The sequence below is a fragment of the Peromyscus eremicus genome, chromosome 17, assembly GCF_949786415.1.
Source record: "Peromyscus eremicus chromosome 17, PerEre_H2_v1, whole genome shotgun sequence".
Classification (NCBI taxonomy): domain Eukaryota; kingdom Metazoa; phylum Chordata; class Mammalia; order Rodentia; family Cricetidae; genus Peromyscus; species Peromyscus eremicus.
Window position 1 is genome coordinate 50,430,322 of NC_081433.1, and position 21,701 is coordinate 50,452,022.

The 21,701-nt window shown below is 41.2% G+C and overlaps 1 protein-coding gene across 1 annotated transcript in view; it reads right to left on the reverse strand.

Moving 5' to 3' along the window:
• Palld (palladin, cytoskeletal associated protein) overlaps nt 1-21,701 on the reverse strand; it is a 387,847-nt gene extending 366,146 nt beyond the window's left edge. The window contains exon 1 of the mRNA XM_059245052.1: nt 20,758-21,701. Coding sequence (XP_059101035.1) covers nt 20,758-21,686 — 929 coding nt within the window. The 5' untranslated portion in view covers nt 21,687-21,701. The remainder of the gene's footprint in view (nt 1-20,757) is intronic.

Below are 21,701 nucleotides of genomic sequence, written 5' to 3' on the forward strand. Positions count from 1 at the left end.
TACTTAAGGTGCTCTTGTTTTTTTAACACCCTGACAAATGTGTGAAAAAGGAAAGACAATTCATCACAGAGTTCTGCAATTACATTGATCTATGCATGTGTAATCTTGCTATATAAGCAATCGCTAATAATATCATAACACTGTTATTTGCCAGTACTTTTTATCCATGACTCAAGTTAGAGTTATGTGACAAAAAGGAGAATGTCTCAAAGATATGATGGTAGTTTGCACAATAATTTCTTCCAGAAGAGTTCCCTTCTGGAAACATCTAGGGTCAATTGATGCCGAGACTCTAGAGGGTGGAACAACCCATTGTCCATCAGTGGGCAAAGGATTTGACATTTCTATTGCAAATTAGGGGGAAGGTAAAAGTTGAGAAGCAGAGGATTTGGAGAGAGAGGGAGGAACAGAACCTGGGAGAGGTTAGGACCAGGCAAATCTGGTGAAATCCCACCTGGCATGGCAGCCATTAATTGTTACGTGTGATGTCATGTAACATTTGGGACTATCTACCCTTATAGCCCACTTATATACCAGGGATTTTTGTGGTGGAGACTTCTCATCCATCTTTTCTACTCTTTTCTGTGAACTTTATTAGGCTCATTAAATGCAAATAAAGGGATTTAAATGTGAAACTCAAGGAGATGCTGACTTTCTGTGTCTGAGTCCACTCGTGGCAGTACAGAAGCAAAACAGTAGAAATAGGAAGGAGTCCAGCAGAGGAGGAAGGATGGGGAAGAAATTCTTTGAACTTTACAGATTATGAAACAGGCCAGGGCATGAGAAAACTTCATTGTTGTCTTGAGAGGCAGGAATTTCTACTTATAAATATCTATGTTGTCTGTCTGTCTCCCACAACATAGGTTCACTGAAGTGGCAGGCACCATCCTTGTAACCTCTAGTACCTAACAAAGCTTTACCTTCATGGAGTGTTCTAGAATCATTCATCACATGAAGAACAAATTTGAAAATTCCACAGCTGGGATTTAATAACAAAATGAGTGAATAAGGTTGGAGGAATCTACAGGCAAATAAATATTTTGTTTAGTCAGATGGTTGAGAATATTGATTACAATAATCTCAGGCTTCCAGTCTAGTATACAATCAGCTACTTCTCCTTTGCTAGTTTCAATAGATAAGTGAGAGTTAGCTGAGGTTATCCCATTACCATCAAATTACTTATGTACCCATGATTCTTAAATTGACATCAAAGGTTTTTTTCCAACTCCCTTTACAAATAACTTACTTACTTGTGTGCATATATGTCAGTATGAATGTATGCACATGTGTGTGAGAGTGTGTATGCACACCTGTGCACAAACACAGAGGCCAGAATAGGGTATTTACTGTTCTTCTTTATCACTCTCCACCTATTCTTTTGACGCATAGTCTCTCCCTAAACCTGGAGTTCACATTCTCAGCAAGGCTGGAAGAAAGCAAGCTCCATCAATCCTCTTGTCTCCACCCCATCAGAGCTGGTAATACAGGCATGTGTGTGACACCTGACCTATTTTGTTGGTCCTGGGATCCAAACTATAGTTCTTATGATTGCACAACAAGTGCTCTTAGCTGCTGAACCATTCTTATAGTCTCTGAAATCTTTATAATATTCAATTGCTTGTACATAGAACCTGAATACTACGACAATGATGAGATAAAGTATAGTTAAAAAGTGATAGGAAACAGTAGAGAAATATGAAACTAGTCAGAAGTTTACACATATTGCTTGGACACCAGGCATACATAAAATGAAAGTAAATGAGCCAGTAATTTAGGAGAAGAAAGTACATGTTTTACTTCTGTGATGACTTCTTTAAGCATTTATTTTCATTTTAATCTACTGTTTATTTTGAAAAACAGATATCAATACACACTACTTTTGTAGGCAATTACTTGATTTAAAATTGCATTAACTGTATTTGATTTTGTGATAATCGTTTGCTATCTATAAAGGTTTCCTACTGGAGGAGCCACAGTTGAGTGAGATCTTGGGCAGTGTTTGAAAATGAAGTATGCCAAAACTTGGAATATGAGGTGACTGTTCTTGTTTTTTAATAAAGTTGGCAGAATGGAAGATGTTGACTTACCAGCTTAAGATCCTAGGGGCAAAAATGTACCTGTTTCCATCTTCATGTAGTAATGCATCAAGACTATGCCTTTCTTAAAACTTCGTACCATGTCATTCAGTGCTTAACAGATAGACCTCTTTCTTTCTTCCTCCGGCTCCCCACCCTGGGCTTTATCCTGCAAATCACTTCACTAAAGAAAGGAGTCAAGTTTTGAAGGGCAAAGCATGATTCTTAATGGCACTCCTAATATTTTGCCAGGGACTTTCTCCTTTCCTTTAGTCCAGACTTGTCTTCCTACCTCCTTTTCTTGACTCCCAATTCAAACTATTACTCTTTGTATTACACATCTCACTCTCACTCTACACTATTCATTGTCCTCAATGGGGATTTCTTCATCCAAGCTTATATTAGACAGAAGAAAATGTTCATGAGTATGCCTGTGGTGGATAGTCTCCAAAGATTAGTGAGTGTCAGAAAACAGCAAATTAATTTAAATCAATGCATTCTGAGTTTGTCTGCTGGGGATCATCCAAATATATACCTCAGTAATGATAATAAATTAACCAAGTTTTGTTATTAACAATAACAAATATATATAGTCTTAATTGTGTTTCTAAGTTACTTTTCTATTACTGTGACAAAATACTATGACCAAGAGGACTTAGAGAAGAAAGTATTTAATTGGGCTTATGGTTTTAAGAAGTTAGAATCTGTGATGGTGGAACAAATGCATGGTGGAAAGAACTGCTGTGAGTTCACATCTTGATCTACAAACAGCAGTCAGTGAGAGACACACTTGCAATGGTGTAAGTCATTTGAAACTTCAAAGCCTACCCCCAGTGACACACCTCCTCCAACAAGACCACACCTCCTAATCCTTCTCCAACAGTTCCACCAACTCTGAACCAAGTATTTAAACATATGAGCCTACGAGAGGCATGCTCATTCAAATACTGCACAGTAAATATGCCCTTTGAGTCTTAGTTTCTTCATCTGTAAAATGAGACAGAAATGATAGCATATTCTGTAGACTTTCTGAGAAAACTAGAACATACAAAGTCCACTATAAAATTCCATATCTCTATAGTCCCCAATTCAGTGTTATTCATCCCATTTCACATTTACAGAAGATGCTGGAATAATCAAGAATGAGAACATTCTGTAAATGACATTAAGTGCTTTTTGGAATTTTTATCATTAATGTGACTCTCTTCTTCTTCTTCTTCTTCTTCTTCTTCTTCTTCTTCTTCTTCTTCTTCTTCTTCTTCTTCTTCTTCTCCCTCCTCCTCCTCCTCCTCCTCCTCCTCATCTCCTTTTTCTTCTGTCTTCTTTTCTTCCTCCTCTTCCTCCTCCTTCTTTTCTTTCATAGTATTGGAACCAGACAACTTGACATTGAACAATTCTGAATTTACCTCAACAATTTCAAAAGAAAGCATTTTAAAAATTGATCACACCACTGTATCTGTAAGAATGGTGCATCATCCCTAACCTGGGATGTGTAATCAGAAGGATACATTGGTTTCAGTGTCCACTAGCTGTAGATGACAGCAAAACTCAGTTAACACATGAGGGTTTCATGAAAAGACTGGATCTAAAGGTCCCAGAATATAAGAAAATCGTCAGGGATTAGGGACAATTTCAGAGGTTAAGGAGAGTTGTTAGCACACCTAACTCCAGAAGGATCAAGGAACAAGAGCAGTGTTGTGAGCAGAGAAGCACATCGTGTCTTGTGGAGATCTTTATTGTCTAAGAGGGTCAAGGGAATCCATGGGAAGATGATATAGTAAATGTCCCCAGTTCCCCTCCCTTCCTTGGGTCTGCAGGGATCTATACAACCACAAGCCTTCAGTAGTCTTGACAGAAGAACTTCTCAGGGCATGAAGAGTAAGAGACAGCTCTGTAGAGACCTATGGAAGCCAATCAGTCAGAGTATCATGGGGCAAAAAGTAGAGAAAAAACTGTGGATCCGCATATTGGTTGGTTGATTGATAAATTTGTTTGTTTTGAAAGCACCCAGAACTTAGCATGCATCCTAAGATGACCTTCAACTTGTGCAACCCTCCTCTCTCAGAGTCCGAAGTGAGCCCCCATACATAGTAATGCCCTGCTCAATAACTTCTCACTTGACAACAGATTGCTTGTGTATAATGGTGGTCCCATACAATGAGTTACAGACGTGTGTGGCTCAGTGACATTGCACTTGTCATGAGGTAGCACAGTGCATTACCAGCATACTTGTGATGATGCTATGTAAACAAATGACTGCTCTGCCTGTCACATCAGTGGACAACTAAGCACATGAAATCACTTATTGTACCTAATACCTGTTAACGACAACAAGTATGTTACAACCCCAGGATTTTAATGTTTATTTGTGTATACAATTATGTCCATGTACAGGTCAGAGGACATCTTGTGGAAGTCCATTCTGTCCTTCCACTATGTGATTCCAGGGGATGGAACTCAGGTCACCAGGCTTGGCAGAAATGCCTTTACCAGATGAATCATCTTAATGGCCATTATGGTAATTTTCCAGTTATTCCTTATATTTATATTTTTTAAAGTTTGCTGTGGGGCTAGAGAGATGGCTCAGCAGTCAGGAGAGCACACTCCTCTTGCAGAAGACCCAAGTTCATTTTCCAGCACCCATGCTGTCATGTGGCTGTAACTGCCTGTATCTCCAGCTCCTAGAGGATCTGATGGCCCTTCAGGCATTTGCACTCACTTGCACGTACCTACACACAGCCATACATATACATGGAATTAAAAATAAGGCTCTTTTTAAAAGTGCACTGCAAACTGGCATGCTGTGTTGTGTTGTCAGTTGCCTAATATATCATGATTGCACCTAGTGGCCTATAATATACATTATAATTGCCAAGCGTTTAAACCCATTGAGAAGCCGGTTCTGGAAGCTAGAGTTGCTCCCTTCCCCATTTCATACCTGATCATGTTGGATTCAAAGTGTCCTCCAAGGCTGTTGTTTGGGGCTGGCCCCCTAACTCTGTGACAGGGAGGGGAAAATGCCCAAGAGTAAAAGTATTTTATCCTTGAAAACAGCTAGAAAGTGAACCATCCTCAACAGAGCTTACTGTTGCTTACCCCAGTCCACGTAAGTGCCTGCATGGGAAAGAGAAGCCAGCGGTTCAGTCACGGGAAGCTCACCATTGGGAAGGCAGAGAGGACCTTCTCAATGGGGAATTCCAGTCGGCTAATTCACTTTTGCCGGCCCGTTTCTGTTGGACACTGTGAGCACTCAGTTTGATGTAATTTTTGTCTGTTGTCACTTGGTTTTTCACGTGGGAGCCCCACCTGAAGGGACACCTGTTTTGCCCAGGATTCTCCCTTCTGGGGGCTCCAGGTGGCTCCCCCATAGAGTCTTCCTTAGTTGCTTTCTGCTGGATGTTTTGAGCACCTGATTTGATGATGTTTTGATATCTATCCATCTCTTGATATTTATTCTTTTACTTTAGCTTGTTATATGTTTGATAGACAACTCATCCCAAACCAAAGATTTTGTAGACCATTCTCTAGACCCTATAGAACAGGTTCATATCAAATCACTGACCTATGCCATCTGAATTTTGCAAACACACACTGAGATGTTTACATAATGACAAAATCATTATGTCTCTTAGAGTACATCCCCATTATTAAGTAATGCATGACTGAATTCAGATTTAATAATCTGTATACAATGTTGTATCAGCTTGATCCAAAGGGATGTTTTTTTAATTTTATTTCTGATCCATTATGAAAGGCTTTATGAAGGCATATGGAAAGAGACATCACAAGGCACTGTCTTTATTCCCTCCTAAACCCATCAGAGTCATAAGGAAGCAATCCCAAGTTCATTACCCTAATCCTATTAGCATCTTTTCAAGAATGACTCATGCCCCTTCAGAATAATTGCTGTCACATCAATGTCAAACGTTTGTTATCATGACCACATAACCGCATGCTTTGGAATAGCTCAGATGAATGCCAGGACCAGCTGGCAAGGGGGGAAACTCTCGCTTGCTAATTTCTTTTCCTTACATGTTTGGTCTGGAAACACTTGGGATAGAGATGTCATCATGGTCTCCAGCCTTCAATGTCTCCTACTCTGCCTTTTTCATTTCTTCTTAGAATAGTTTGTCATGCTATCTGCTTCTAATCCTCCACCTTGTGTCTTTCTGAGTTCCTCCTTGGAATCTTCACTGGTCTTCTGTAGTTTTCTAACTTCTGACTATCACCTCTCCTACCACTCTGATCATCTAAGATCCATTTGCTCTATCTGACTGATAAAGTATATCCATGTAGGGGAGGCCTTGAGAAAACACTGAGGTGCCAGAATCCTAATCCCCGCTTCTCACAATCCCATGAGCAGGAAGCGCAGATGATGAGTTCAGGCATATGTTACGTTGGAATAATGAGAAGAAAACCAAGCCCTGTTCCTATAAACCTACCCAGAGGGTGAGCAGCCCTGCCAGAAGAAAGTGAGGCAAGAAGACAAAAGAAGAACAAAAACAACAGTAATAAGTGTCAGGGAAACAGGACTTGTTTGCATTTCCAATATGAGGGAGTGGGAAGATACACCAACACCTCTTTCCATTTGGATCACAGTTTATTCTAATTCCATGGGTGTGAGTGAGGAAACTGGACATCTCAACCAGAGCACACTGTAATGGAAGACAGGTTTTGGTGGGGCTTGTTCTTTTTCTGACTTGTCACAATCTGAAAGCCAGAAACCTATCAAAAGAAGGAGAGAAACACACGTGTGACTGTTGAGAATTTAAGGAAGACCCCATACAGAGGCATGAAGCGGTTGGGGCCACAGAGCACACTCTGAATTGCCAGGAACTAAGAGCTAGCCTTGGGTTCTGAGAATGTAGTATCTGGACACCTGAGGTGTGTGTGGGGGAAGCAGCTGGAAGGCAGAGAGCCCTTCTTAAGCCTTGTTAGAAACACACCTTCCAATTCCAAAGAGCTAAAGCTATTGTGCAATAGTACAATGGACGAATCAATGTTCTGATTTTAGGACTCACAGATGAAAGGGACTAGGGATATATTAAGTTTTTGTAATTGGCAGTGTAACTCTTGCAGGTATATATTATAGATGATATAGTGGTTATAAAGTTACTTTGATTTGGAGTGAGATAGACACGCCTTGTTAATGGATTCATTATTTGTCTTGCAACGGCCTGTTAGGGTTTGGAAAAAAACTCAGTCCAAACACAACAGCTCTCACACTCAAGTGATGCCACTGGTTGTTTTCCTGTGGAATACCTGTTGTTTAAACTATTGTTTTTCCTATAATTAATAAGACTGATGGCTTTCTAATTTGACATGGCACATCAGTGTGTTCCATTAAGAAATAGTGAAACAAAGGAGTTACTTACAACATAGGCTCCGATGGACTTCTATTAAAAATTTCCCCCAAATGTTAAAAAATAGGGTAAAAATGATTTGGTTGGGGTATTATAAAGCTGAGTGCATATAAAGGATTGGTACCTACTTCTAGTAAGTGCAACTGACTCAAAAGGGACATGACAGCATTTTGTAGAGAATCTCCTTGTTTACCTGACCACTACCATATGACATGTGATGATCTTTTGGCTAACTTGAGGGGTACCAATCGCCTTGATATGATCAGTGACTTCTCATGTAGTAACAATGCTCATGCATAGTGCAGAAGCTAATGATTTCTTTATTCTTGATGCTCCCTTCCAGTAGCTACCTGTTCAAGGTTACAATAATTTGTTCCATAAAAATGAGCATCTTGTGCTGCATTTTACAACTGTCTTTTATAACAAAAGTCTATCAACAATCATTGAACTAAGTGCTGTCCTTGTTGCTGGGGTCCTTGTGCACTCTATTCCAGGCAGCAATGATTTGTCCTTATCCTTGGCACATAGAATAATTCCATGTAGCAGGATTCTGGCCAACATATGCCAATGCATTCCTAATTAAAATGCTGGCAACAGAATATTCGAGTTAAGCAGTACCATGCTGGATTACAAATCATATTTATTCTGTTCTTCTTGGCATTACTGCTCTGTTTACAAGAGAAAGAGACCTGACACACAGCTCTGTTGCCTGCTTTCCCAAGCTGGATCCACGGTGCTTGTTCTACCAGGGAAGATGCTGTTGACTCCCCCTCATGTCAACACTACTAAGTCCGCCGGGAATGCACACAGTCTAACATTTTCTCACGAGGACTGTGAAATCATTGATCATTTTGTGTTTTCTTGATGTTGTCTGGGGTAATGGAAGGAAGCCATTCATAGGCATTTGTTTTTGGAGAAATAATCGACAGCTCCTATGTGAGATGTTTCTAACGTGAACTGGGCTTACCCAAACTCTATCAGGGTACCAACATCTAAGAAGCACTGTACCCTCCATTCTGCTTTATTTGGCAGTGTCAGGCAGCTATGAAAAGTAGGAAATCTGGAAAAAGCTTGCATGATGTGGATTCTAACTATCAGTACTGGGTAATTGGGCAATTTTCCTAAACTACTCCTGACCTATTTATCTTTAACATAGAGATAGCAAATTTGTCACTTGCTAAATCTAACATGCTATAACCACTGTAAGATGCCATTACTTTATGAACCATCAAGAAAGAAGAAAAAAAGCAACACATGGTACTGTATAGTCAGCTTTCGTTTGTTGTGACAAATTCCTTGAGGTAAATGAACTTTAAAGGAGGGAGAACATATTTGGGCCCACGGTTCCAGAAATTTCAGTCCCTAGTTACTCTGGATCTGTAGTGAGTCTCCCAAAAATTATAGAGGCAATAAACAGAGAAAACTGTTCAACTCATGGTGAGTAGGAAGCAGAGAGAGACTTTTCAGGAGCACATCCAATGATCTAACTTCTTCCCACTGGGATCCATCTCCTAAAAGTTCCACTGCCTCAACAATAACACGAGGGATTGACAAACAAGCCTTTGTTTAGTGAGCCTCCGAGTGGTACTTCAGATCCAAACTACACAAGCATCTAGCAGGCAAGTAGCTAAAGTGATCAAACACAGTTCTGAACAAACTTGTCTGTGTGTAAGCCGTAGAAGCCACATCCTGATGGCTATTTGACAGCATTTATAGACGTCTTCTTCTTTAACACGCATTTTGACTATACACAGGTTAACTGTAGCAAAATACACATCTCAGAGTCTGTAACTTGGTGGTTTCTACTTTCTAGAAATTAGTGAACTGGTGAATATGAAGACTTAAAAGGTAGTCTGGCATCTGTGAGTATTCAAGCAATGTTGCCTGTTAATATTATTGTATCCATTTAGATTGCTGGGAGATGGAGCACAACTCTCACGAGGATTGAACTACAGTAGGTCCATAAGAAAAATGTAAGGCGTTATTTTAAGTGGTGACTTTAAGATGACAGTCAGTCAATGTCTAAGAAGAATTTTCTATCAGTTTATGGTATGTATAATCCTCCACCTGACTTCACTGTGGTGTCTAATAGAGTTGGAATAGTGTCCCATGCTTCTGCTGGTCACAGTCCTGGTGTGTTCCCTAGGGGATGACAAAGCCCCTCGATGGGAGTGATTGTATCTAGGTAAAACCTTACTTTGAATGAGTCTTATTTTTGACTAATACCTTCACATAATTATCCTTCTAGAAAGCTGAGTGGCCTTTACTGGTCCCTTCATCATAATATGATGTGGAGAACTGGACATTTTGATCTGTGTTTGGTTAGAGATTCAAGACTGACTCAGAAGTAGTTTCAGCTTCATCTCCATAGACTTTCTCAACTACACATCTATTGTCCTCTCCTCAGAAGAACAGTTGGAACCTTCTCTGTGGAGACACATGGACTGAGATCACCTCTATTCTGGCAAAATGATTTTGAAGATCTTTCTTTTAAAGGAAGACTCTATTCTCTTCTAACATGAGTTTTCTTTTTATTAGTGTTTTTCTTTTCTGTTTTCTCTCCTTCACCCCTCCACATTCTTTTTGGAAGATTCTCCTCTATTACTGAGAGACTCTTTTCCCCAAACTTTGTTCCCTCTCATTAGAAACAGGTCTCCAATTGTAACAGACAAGGTTAAATGCTATCTCCTTGGGGGGAAAGAAACCCTCATTTCCTAGTGTATGTTTTGTGGCTGAAGACTGCAGAACCAGAGGAAACTGTTGCTGTGACCACATGCGGCTATGCAGAGCCAGCCTTCCCTTGTTGGAACTCATGAACAAGGGAGCAACGTGAGTTCCCACTGGTGTTTAGTCGCTTTTCTGCCAGGGAAGACTTGCAATTATGTTTCTCTATCAGTGTTCAGGTGGTAGTAGCTCACTCTTCTTCCAGCAGATTATTAAATATATTACTATTTTGTGGCCCAAAGAACTAAAATTAAGCAGGAAAAAAAGTATTTCCATGGCTACACATCACTTGAGCACACCAAGGAGAATAGGTTTTGCATCTTGCTTTATACAGTATGCTACACTGGGGCTCAGACATAATTCTATTTGCCACAGTTACATTTAGAATGTAACTCCTCACAGCCGAAAGAATGCGGTGTTTACAGAGAGCTTGTAATTGCTGTAATTATACCTGCACACTCTGCTCTGTAGTGAGGTATCGCCCCGGGCAAATGAAGAAGCAGGTCATGAAGACATTAAATCAGCTCCACAGAAAGATCTGAAAGCTTGACCAGCTCTGGCTGTGAAGGCATCTGCAACTTCACAGGCAGCTTCTTGTGAAACAACAATTTCATGCCAGTAAGTATCCAAAGGCTCATTCTTTTCCTTTGGAGAACTTTGCCGTATGGTATAATACTTAGCGAGTATACAAAATCAAAGCCAATCCATCTAGCTGGGGAAAAGCCTGTATTTGTTACTCACATTGTTTTTAGAGTTTTCTTCCTGCTGAAATTATTGGAATACAAAAACAAGGAGTGGCCAAAGTGTTGGGAAACTACCTTCGATTGACGTTAGCAAATATTTAACAGGTACCTATGAAACGAGCTGAGGAAGCGGAGACACAGTTTAGCCAGCCTCAACAATACAGTAGTCAAGAGGCCTGGGTTTGGAAAGCTTTCCAAGCTGACAGTAAGGCACAATACATGGCTGACCTTCACAGCACTGAGGTCAGGGAGAGGGTGGGGAGACCTTTAGGGGCACGGGGGCGGGGAGGGGGGAAGGGGTGATTGGAAGAAATCACTTTTCCTTAACTGGATTCCCATCTACAATGGCCATTAGACGGAAGGCCAAGCAAGGTAAAAGTTGCTAGAACGTAGCTATCCAAAGAGACCAGGGGACATGACTCCAGGGAAGCATTGTGGATTCTGACCCTGACACTCACACTTAGGACTCTTTGAAAACAGGTGCAGAAACACCTTTCAGCACGCATTTGTATTGCTTACAAGCTGTTTGTTTGTCCTGTAATGTTTAAGTGTCCCCTTTCCATGATCTCCACACTGTTGTGAATGGCGGTAAAAAAAAAAAAAAAAAAGGAAATTAAAGTGCAAAGATTTTAAAGGAAACAAGTTCAATGATTTTTTGAGCAGATAGAATATGGGTAAGCTTATACCAAATCAACAGCAATAAAGGTAAGCATTTTAAAAAGATTTAATTAATAAATTAATTATGTGTGTGTGCCTCTGTGTGTGTGTGTGTGTGTGTGTGTGTGTGTGAGCATGCACTTGTGCACATACGCAGAGGCCAGAAGACAGTGTTGAATCTATCAGAACCAGACTTACAGGTTTTGGTAGGACTCCTGGCCTGTTCTATGGGCGCTGGAACCCAAACTCTGGTCCTTATGATTATACGGCAAGCACTCTTAACCACTGAGTTGTCTCTTCGGTTCACAGAAACCATAAAAAAATAACTTTATAAGTGAGATGCAAATATGTGTTAATGTACGATTACAGGCCCAACACAGTTCACTAGTTCTGTTTTACTAGGAAGGCCCTTGAGGCATGCAGCCTTCAACTTACCAAGTGACCTGCCTGATACACTATGCAGCAGGATTTCTCTTGCTTTAGAATCTACAGCCAACTACAGCTACTAGGCCTTTCTGACGTGTTTTTTTTTTCTGCAAGTCCACTTTTAATTATAAAAGAATTATCTATGAATGCCTTTATTTCTTAGGAAAATTTACTTAAGTGTTTGTTTACTAGCTTTCTTGTTAAATATAGAAACTTGGCCACTGACAGATAAACTGATGAGATTGTTCAATGACACCAATGACAGGTCTCACCAACAAAAATTCTTGACTATTTCTTATTCTTCTTGAACATAGACTTGCTCTTTTATTTACTTAAATTTTTTACTACTATCTATCATGTATCATCTATCTATAATCTCTCTTTCTCTCTCTCTCTCTCTCTCTCTCTCTCTCTCTCTCTCTCTATCTATCTATCTATCTATCTATCTGTCTGTCCATCTATCATCATCATGATCTATCTAGTGTTGTATGTAGATTTGGGTATGCATTCCTGCACATCTGCACATGTGCCACAGTGTGCATGTGGTGCTCACTGGGCAAACTTTAGGCATTGGTTCTCTCCTTCTACCATTTGGGTCCTCGGAATGACTTTAGATCTCATCACTCCTGACATTAAATGCCTTTGCCTGCCGACCCATTTTGCCAGCTCTGAAGCTTCCTTCTTGATTTACTGAAATAGCAGCCTGAGCGGCTTGTCATGGATATCATGAATGTGTTTGTCACACACCCTGGTGCTACCGAAGAAGAGGAAGTGAGACCCAGGAAAGGAGGTGAGGCAGCAACAGCAATTCCAGCAAACAGGGGCAATATCTACTGGGTCAGCAGTACCAAGCCATTCCATTTTCTTAAGGTCTAAAGCAAACGATTCAGCAGTCTCATCAATGACGGCCCTCTGTTTAAACTACCAGAGAGATATTAGCCAACATTTTAAAGAGAGAATTCTAAGTGGGCAGGTATTAGACAGACGTGGGTTGAGAAAGAACAGATGGATAGGAGATACGACAAAGCATCAGGTAGATCATGCATCTTTAATCTCTTGGGCACAGAAACTGTGTGTGGAGAAAGCAGAGAGAAGCCTCAATTTCGGCATCTGAAAGGCACTGCTCTGTGGTTTACACCTTTTGATTTCTAGTTCCACAGTAATTTCATGCTCTGGGGAACATTTATTGACCTCTGCAAAACAGACAGGCCTTATTATTTTCAATCAATGAGGAGATATGGAGAAGGAAAAAAGATATAAAATAATGACAAAAGAGTAAGAAACTTAGGTATAACTGGGTAGAGGAGGAGACACAACGTTGGTTTTTGTTTCTTATGGATTCTGCCCTACTTGATGCTTGCTCTAATCCAAATGACGGGATGAATGGGAAGCATTTGAACTGGGGGATGGTGATGGGCAAGTCTTAGTAGACTGTAGATTTAATTTGGTTAGTTGTATAAAGGTACATGGTGTGTGTGTGTGTGTGTGTGTGTGTGTGTGTGTGTGTGTGTGCTGTGTGTGTGTGTGTGCAAATGCAAGTGTCTTAAGGTTGACTTTCTCTTTGAATCTTCTGTAGCCGATAACACGTGTAGACTATACCATAAAAGGTCTTTGGCATGAGACTGAATACATAATATTTTAATGGAACATGACAAAAACCAAAACAAAATATGGTTTTAAAGGTCCACAAATAGGACAAATGCAACCCAGAAAACTGGTTAACAAATAACTTATAATGGAAAATGGCTACAATCCAACCTTTCCAATTCATGTTGCTAGACACCCAAACATTTTCATGACGGTTTTCTTCTGGTGTTGGGATTGAACCCACAGCCTTGAGTGTGCTGGGCAGATGCTTTATCACTGAGTTATATGTGCCTGGCTCTTCTGGGTAGTTTTTCTGGACTAAATCATGCAGAGTATCAATGCATACATAGTACAGATAATAAAGGAAAATGAAAGTTTTCAGTATTATGCATTAAAAATAGCAACTCACTCATTTTTAGATACAAAATATTGCAGACACAACTGGAGCCTCTTGTTTCTTTGTCTCTGTCATATAGCATTTAATGTAGCATTCAACACTTGTGTGCTACTCTGTGTTCTTACACTTCAGCAGGTCTAAGATGGTGTCTTAAACAGTAACTTTAAGGAAAACATTTATTCATGCAAGGTGTATGTACTCATGTGGCCCAGGCTGGCCTCAATCTCCTTCTGTAGCCAAAATGACTTTTATAATTCTCCTGCTGCCACTGCCTGAGTGTCTGGATTATAGTTCTTTGCCGTGTTTTTGTTCTTCTTCCAGTTCTGGGGACCAAACCCTGGGCTTTGTACATGGTAATCAAGTACTTGGCTAACTGAGCCACTGTGTACTTCTGTGGTGATTTAAATAAAAATGGTTCCCATAGTTCCATAGGGAGTGGCACCATAAGAAAGTATGGCCTGTTGGAGTAGGTGTGTCACTAGGAAGTGAGCTTTCAGGTCTCAGAAGCTCAAACCTGGCCAGTGTGCCCTGGTGTCTGAAGATTCAAATGACAAGGAGTAGGGGATAAATAAAAGAGAAGATGCCTTATTAGTTCCTGCCAAGAGAGTGTATTTTATTCCTTGTGAGATAAGAAGTCACTGTATGCAATGCTGTGATGACAATTTCATTAAACAGGACTATGGTGGGCATCGTGTAGACTGATAACTACATGTAGACCCAAGAAAGTCTATTAGAGGGCAGTGCAAGTATCTGTGAGAAGGGATGAAGACTTGGCCTAGGGAACACTAGAAGCGATGGAATGAAGAATCAGATTTTGGAGATTTGAAGGGGAGAAGCAACTGGGTTGTTGGGTGGACTGGAGAAGGGGAGTGAGAACAAGAGGAGTCAAGGGTGACTGCAATATTGTTTTCTTAAACTTCCAGAAAGAAAGTTTTGACATTTTACATTTGATATGGTTAAATATCTACAGAGATGTTATAGAGAGGTTTTATGTATGTACATCTTAAACTCACTGGTTATCTCAAAATTGTGCTCCAAATTATTTGTAACTATGTTTCATGTTGTAGTAACAACAGGCGTAATTGTCAATTATTTTCATTTTGGTAATCTGGTGGTATATTGCTGCCCTTATCTCTATATTCACATTTATAACCTACTGGCTAATGGTGTTATTGCTATATTTTTCCAAACCATCACAGTCCACAAATGGGCTGGTTCCCCATACAGATACCTTTACTAAGCTAAAGATCCATGGTATATATTTGTGATTGTTCTTGAGGGAATGAGGATAGCCACAGACATTGTTGCATAGATTTTATATGAATAATCTTGTTACTTTGGCTTCTGATAAGGATCCAGGTCTTGTTCATGTAAATTACTTGGAGGAACTGGAGGTGATGAGTTTTAATTTTAAAAAGAAAGAATTTAATTAATCATAATTGTATATATTAAATAAAACTTTACAGGGCTAATAAGGATGATCTAATAATAGGCATCAGTTATGAGGAAGTACATCTGGAATATTAAAGCATGTGCTGGATCGCTTTTTACTGCAGTAGGTAAATGTTTGTGGTAGTTTGAATGTAATTGGCCCCCATAAGCTCATAGGGATTGCCAGTATTAGGATATGTGGCCTTGTTTGAGTAGGTGTGGCCTTATTGGAGAAAGTATATCACTATGGAGGCGGGCTTTGAGGTCTCCTATGCTTAAACTATACCCAGCATGGACACAGATTCCTTCTGCTGACTGCAGATCAAGATGTTTAACTCTCAGCTCCTTTCCAGCACCATGTCCACCTGCATGCTGCCATGTCCCATCATGATGATAATGGACTAAACCTCTGAAACTGTGAGCCACCCCAATGAAATGTTTTCCTTTGTAAGAGTTTCCATGATCATGGTGTCTCTTCACAGCAATAGAAACCCTAACTAAGACCCTGTTCGAAAGTAGTTTCCCTTTTCATACATGTATACATTTACCTTACGGTTATCTGAACATGAAAGTATACAGGCCACTGTTCATAACTAGAAGGCTTAGCTTTCTTTGCAGCTACTAAGTGGAGAATATGCACACTCTTTTAAAGTTTATGTTGACTAATGATTGTTAATGTATTGAAGAAAAGGAAGCACAGTCATGAAGAACAGTGGCTTTCTTTATGTAGAAAATATTCTAGGAATATCACACTTGCATTTTTTTTGAAAATATTGGGAATGTGATTTCCTCCATGCCTCGATTTTTAAACAAGGTGTTCCCCTCACTTCTACTTCTGGAGGTTGTCAGTGAGCCTGAAACAGCCATTCAGTGGTGAGGCCTTCTTATGAACCCAGGCCACAGGATAAGGAATAAGAACACCTGGCTTACATTCCAGGCCCTGTGATTAATTAACCAGTTTTAATTACTTGATTCATTATCATATAGTTTTATATCTTAGGCCTCTTAAAATTAAGTGGTTTAAAAGACACGATTGTCATTAAACATCATTTTAAAAGCAGAAAGTGGGCCAGGCATGGTGGCACACACCTTTAATCCCAGAACTACAGAAGCAGAAGAAGGCAGATCTCTGTGAGTTTGAGGCCAGTCTGGTCCTACATAGTCCTACATAGTGAGTTCCAGGCCAGCCAAGGCTACACAGTGGGACTCTGTCTCAAGAAGAAGAAGAAGAAGAAGAAGAAGAAGAAGAAGAAGAAGAAGAGGAGGAGGAGGAGGAGGAGGAGGAGGAGGAGGAGGAGGAGGAGGAGGAGGAGGAAGAGGAAGAGGAAGAAGAAGAAGAAAGAGGAGGAGGAAAAAGAAAGAGGATGAGGAAGAAGAAGAGGAGGACTCACTTTTATAATACCGAGAATCATTTTGAGACTAGATTTTGCTATTTTGCTCAGGCTGACCTAAGACTCCAGAGTCTTCTGCCTCTATCTTCCCAGTGTTGGGATAATAGGCACCTACCACAACCTGGTGTCATGGAGTACTTAGCCACTCAAAAGCTGAGAGCAGAGAACGATGGAAGGTAATTGGTGTGGGGTGCCTTGTCCCTAGGCTCCTCTGAAGGCTGAAAAAAGGGGCCATTAAGACAGGACGTAAATAGGGAAACTGATGATGTAACAGTCCAACTTGAATGAGACTGGAGAGACCACTCAGAGGTTAAGAGTGCTTGCTGCTCAATCAGGAGCACCAGAATTCAGATCCCATCAGGTGGCTGACAGAAGTCTTTAATGCCCTCCTTTGGCCTCTAGGGGCACCACACACACACACACACACACACACACACACACACACACACACACACACACACGTGCACAGACCCATACCCTGAGGCATAAGCACACACACATAAATAAATAAATGAAAAGAAATCTTTAAAGATTTTAAATTAAAATTGCTAACAAACAATTTACGTGCCATTTAAATCCCACTTAAACATATCGTCTCTTTCCTTTACTTGCTGAGATCTTCCTAGATATGTAAGAATAAAGGAAAGAAAGCATACCACTTTCACGTCTTCCTTGTGACATTTGTAGCAGTGGGAGGTTGTTTGTGTTTACAGTAGGAACGTCTTGAAATGACTGGCTTCTCATTATTATTCCTCTCACTCCTCCTCTTAGCTGGGGCTGCTTTACCAAATTTATTAGTTTGATAATGCTCATGCTTTTCTTCTGTTTTGTATTTTAATACAGAGTTTCACCATATAGCTCTGACTGGCCTGAAACTCACTCTTAGTTTGCCTTTTTTTTTTTTTTTTTTGAGCTGAGGACCAAACCCAGGGCCTTGTATTTGCTAGGTAAGTGCTCTACCACTGAGCTAATTCCCTAACCCCCTGAAACTCACTCTTTAGGCCAATCTAGCTTTGAACTCAAAAGACATCTACCTGCCTCTGCTTTCCAGTGCTGGCATTAAAGGCTGGCACTATCACATCTGGCCCAGGGGGCTGGAGCACTCTCTATTTAGGCCTTATTTAAGGATCTCTAGCTAGCAGCTCTGTAGCCTAGCTACGTCATTGTAGCAAGCTGTTTCCTTATTCTGACCCCAGCACAAATGCAGTACTAAATTTCTGCCTCATTTCATCAGGACTGAATGTCTACTCCTTGCACACCTCTTGTGTCCTTCTGGAGCCATGGTCTTGCTGTTCACTTGCTCATACTATTGACAATTCAAGTTTCTCACTGTGCTCTAGCCCTGACCTCTGGATCCTGGCACCTGCTGCCATATCGGCCAACGGTGCATTCTTTCCACTGGTCTGCCACCCAGCTACACCCTTTCCCCACCTAGGATAGCTGCCAACGACTCCATACAATGTGCCTGTGCATTCAGCAATCAGTATCTTTTGGGATTTTGCCCATTGATTGCTTCAGATTCCTTGACACCCCCTTCTGTTTCCCAAGTAGACAATCAGCTACTTCTGGATCCTGAGAAGGGGCCCTGCCAACCCACTAGGTCTTACTAATATACAGGTCAGTATCCCAGACTGATGCAGGCTGAGCCAGTTTCCAACGCCCCAGTGTGAGCACTTTTTATTAAAGGTTTTCTTCCTTACATAAAATAGCCTTCACAGAAGATTTTCCATCAAGACCATCGTATGTCTCATGTGGTCAATAAAGTTTAATGAGCTGGGAGTTTGGTGTGCTTCCAAATACATGATCAAGATGATCACGATCCCTAGAACGGGAATTAAAACAGAACATCCTACCACATTGTGCATTTATACTCTTCTTCTGAAAGCAAAATAAAACAAAAATGAACTCTAAAGGATACAAAACGATCAGCTAACTGAACAATGGGAAATGCAGCATTTTACCAAAGATTTAATGACTGCAGAAAGAGACAGTTTGCCATGTCTAATGAACATTGCTCGTTGGTTTTCATATACTGGGGGATGACTTGAGAAAGTCGTTAATGATACTGTTCTACTAACTAACTTAATGTCTAAACCTAGAAAGGCCTCCATCCCAAGAATCCCAGGCATGATTTTGATGTTCCGTTAGAGTTACCAAGTGACTAAGTGAATTTTAACATATAATCATGATCTCTTCTCATTTGATTGAATTCTTTGGTGCTAAGTGTCATGCTTTTGGTCAGTTTGGAAATGTCTCTATTACCTTTGGGAGAAGCTCTTTTGGACACGCATGTAAATTGGACCATATAGCTTCAAAACCAGTTGCACTGTTTTGAATCTCATATGGATGTATTTCTCAATGATTATTTGGTCCTAAAACTGATAGGTTTTTTCAAAAGCTGAAATAGAATCTGAAAGAAACAAACTGCTATGGAAAATACATAAACGCAGACTACAGACCAGCCAAGTAAACACATTAGGAAGGTTTGTACTGCCCCCTGCTGTCAGTTTCTTTAAAATAGCAAACATTACGGTAAAAATGGACACCAAATTGGCAGGTAAATAACACCACTGCTTTGTTCTGAGCAATGATTATGAAGTAAGAAACCAATGCCAGCCATGTGTGCATGAGCACACACCAAAAGGCCCAGAGTATAAAGTCTGTTTTGACTTGTAGTCACCCTTGTCTACTTCATTATTTTTCTAAATTAAATTACTTGAATTTGCTTTTACACATTCACATAGTTAGGCGGAAACATTCAAATAAGTCAATGAATGCTCATTTTCATAGTCTAATCCTGACTTGCAATTAAGAAAGGCGATATAACAAAGAGGCCGCGTAACAGCAGGTGCAAAGCCACAGTGAATGGTTATTGTTTTGCGTAGGATTTAATTCAACCATCATGAAATAGAACGTGACCTCTTATTATATGTTCCACCTCACAGATGGAGACACCGAGTCCCCAAAGTGTCTTGATTTCAGGGACAGAAGGAGTCCGAGGAAGACTTCTGATTGTAAGCCCTGCAATATGGGTCTAAGGTTCCTTTCCTAAACGTTTTGTGCACAGGAGAAGGTATACATCCTGTAATTTTTGTTTGTTTGTTTGTTTTGTTTTGTTTTTCGAGACAGGGTTTCTCTGTATAGTTTTGGTGCCTTTCCTGGAACTCACTTGGTAGCCCAGGCTGGCCTCGAACTCGCAGAGATCCGCCTGGCTCTGCCTCCTGAGTACTGGGATTACAGTAGTTTAAAAGGAAGAGTTTATAGAAAGGATAACGGACATGGCGTGAGGCTTTTTGGACCCTAGGTCTGTGCTGGAACTCACTGTCATCTCTGGCTCAGCTCTGCTCTGGTGTCCAGAACGAAGCTCAGCCGTGTTTTATACTAGGTTTATTACTGTTCTTCCATATAGAATTTCTGCCCACTCTGGTTGCATCGCGTCGGAGATGCGAGTGTTGTGTTTGTCCTTAGTCAATACGGCAATCGGGTCCATGTCTTGGACTGATGTCTATGTGGGGTTCATCTCTGCTTGGTCTCCGTACACTTTCCTCTCTGCACCTCTGGGTAACTTCTAGCTTTGGAATTAATTTTTACCTTCTTCGGTGACTCATGACCAAAACCCATACTTTTCTCCACACTTGGATAAATCATTTTCGCGTTTTACGCCCCCTAGGTTCTGTGAAATCCAGACTCCTCCATAACAGCCTGCTAGTATTTCTCACTGCCTCCTCAAGCCCATTGGCTTTTCTTGGAGTACACAAATTGGCCCCTGGCAACAGCAAAATACGCCCCACGAGGGACACATGGTTGCTGGCTATTTGGTTTGCTTTTGTCTGTCAAGTGGTGGAGAAAATTCTACTGCAGAAACCAGAGGACTAGCAATGCAAGAACTCGCTCCTCCTCTCCCTTGAAGTAACACCGGAGGTCAACAAAATCACTCGACCTTCATAATAACAGAGTTCTTACCTCACTCGGGGAGTTGGGTTTCCTGTGACTCGACACTCCAGATAAACTCTGCTTCCTTCGGCCACTTCTTGGCTCCTCAGCTTCTGGATGAACCGGGGTGCAGAGGACAAGTTGCGGGCTTTCTGTGGCTGTGGGTGAGGGACGTGGGTGTGTGGCAAGGCCTCTTTGGGACTCTGATGGGCCTGGTAGCAGAGGCTGCCCTGGGGTAGCTTGACCTCTGTTTCCAACTCCTGTTGGTCTAGCTGGTCTCCAGTGGGGCTCTGGCTGGCGGAGGCACTCATCAGAGTCGATGGCTGATTTTTAGGAGACAGATACCCACTGTCTGGTGACGAGGACTCACCATTTGGACTCCTGTTTCTTGGCTTGGCTGCTTCTCTAAATATGGATGTCAGTTCCTCAATGAAGCTAGCCGCCTTGTCGCACAGTTGGTTCTGGGGGCCGGCTTTGCTTTGCTGGGCGGCTTTGGGCTTTGCATTTGGGTTGGTAATTTTTGCACCTCGTTTTTCAGCCTTGCGGAGGCTCCGGATGTAACTGGGGCTGGCCAGCAGGGGTGACACTCCAGGTTTCCTCCTTGAAGCTGGGGAGGTGATTCCTTCAGCTTGCTCTCCTGCCAGAGGCTGGACAGGTGCTGGCCTGTTACGCTGAGGTCCTTCCGTGGGAGTCTGCTCGCTGGATTTGGTCTCCTCGTGGGAAGGAGTTTCGCAGAGGCTTACAGGAGACTGGCTGAAAATCTGCGAGATCTCCTTTTCCGAGTCAAAATCTTCAGGTTCAGAGTTGTCTATTGCTCTGCGGGCCAAGTCAAGACTTTTGTTTATTTCTTCCTGACTGAGAAAAGCGGAGAGCCCTGGGAAGAAGTCAGCATTTTTGCCCTCTTCCTGCATGTCTGATAAGGAATCATAGAAGGAGTCGTGGGAGGACGTCTCTGACATATTTGAGCGGTCTCC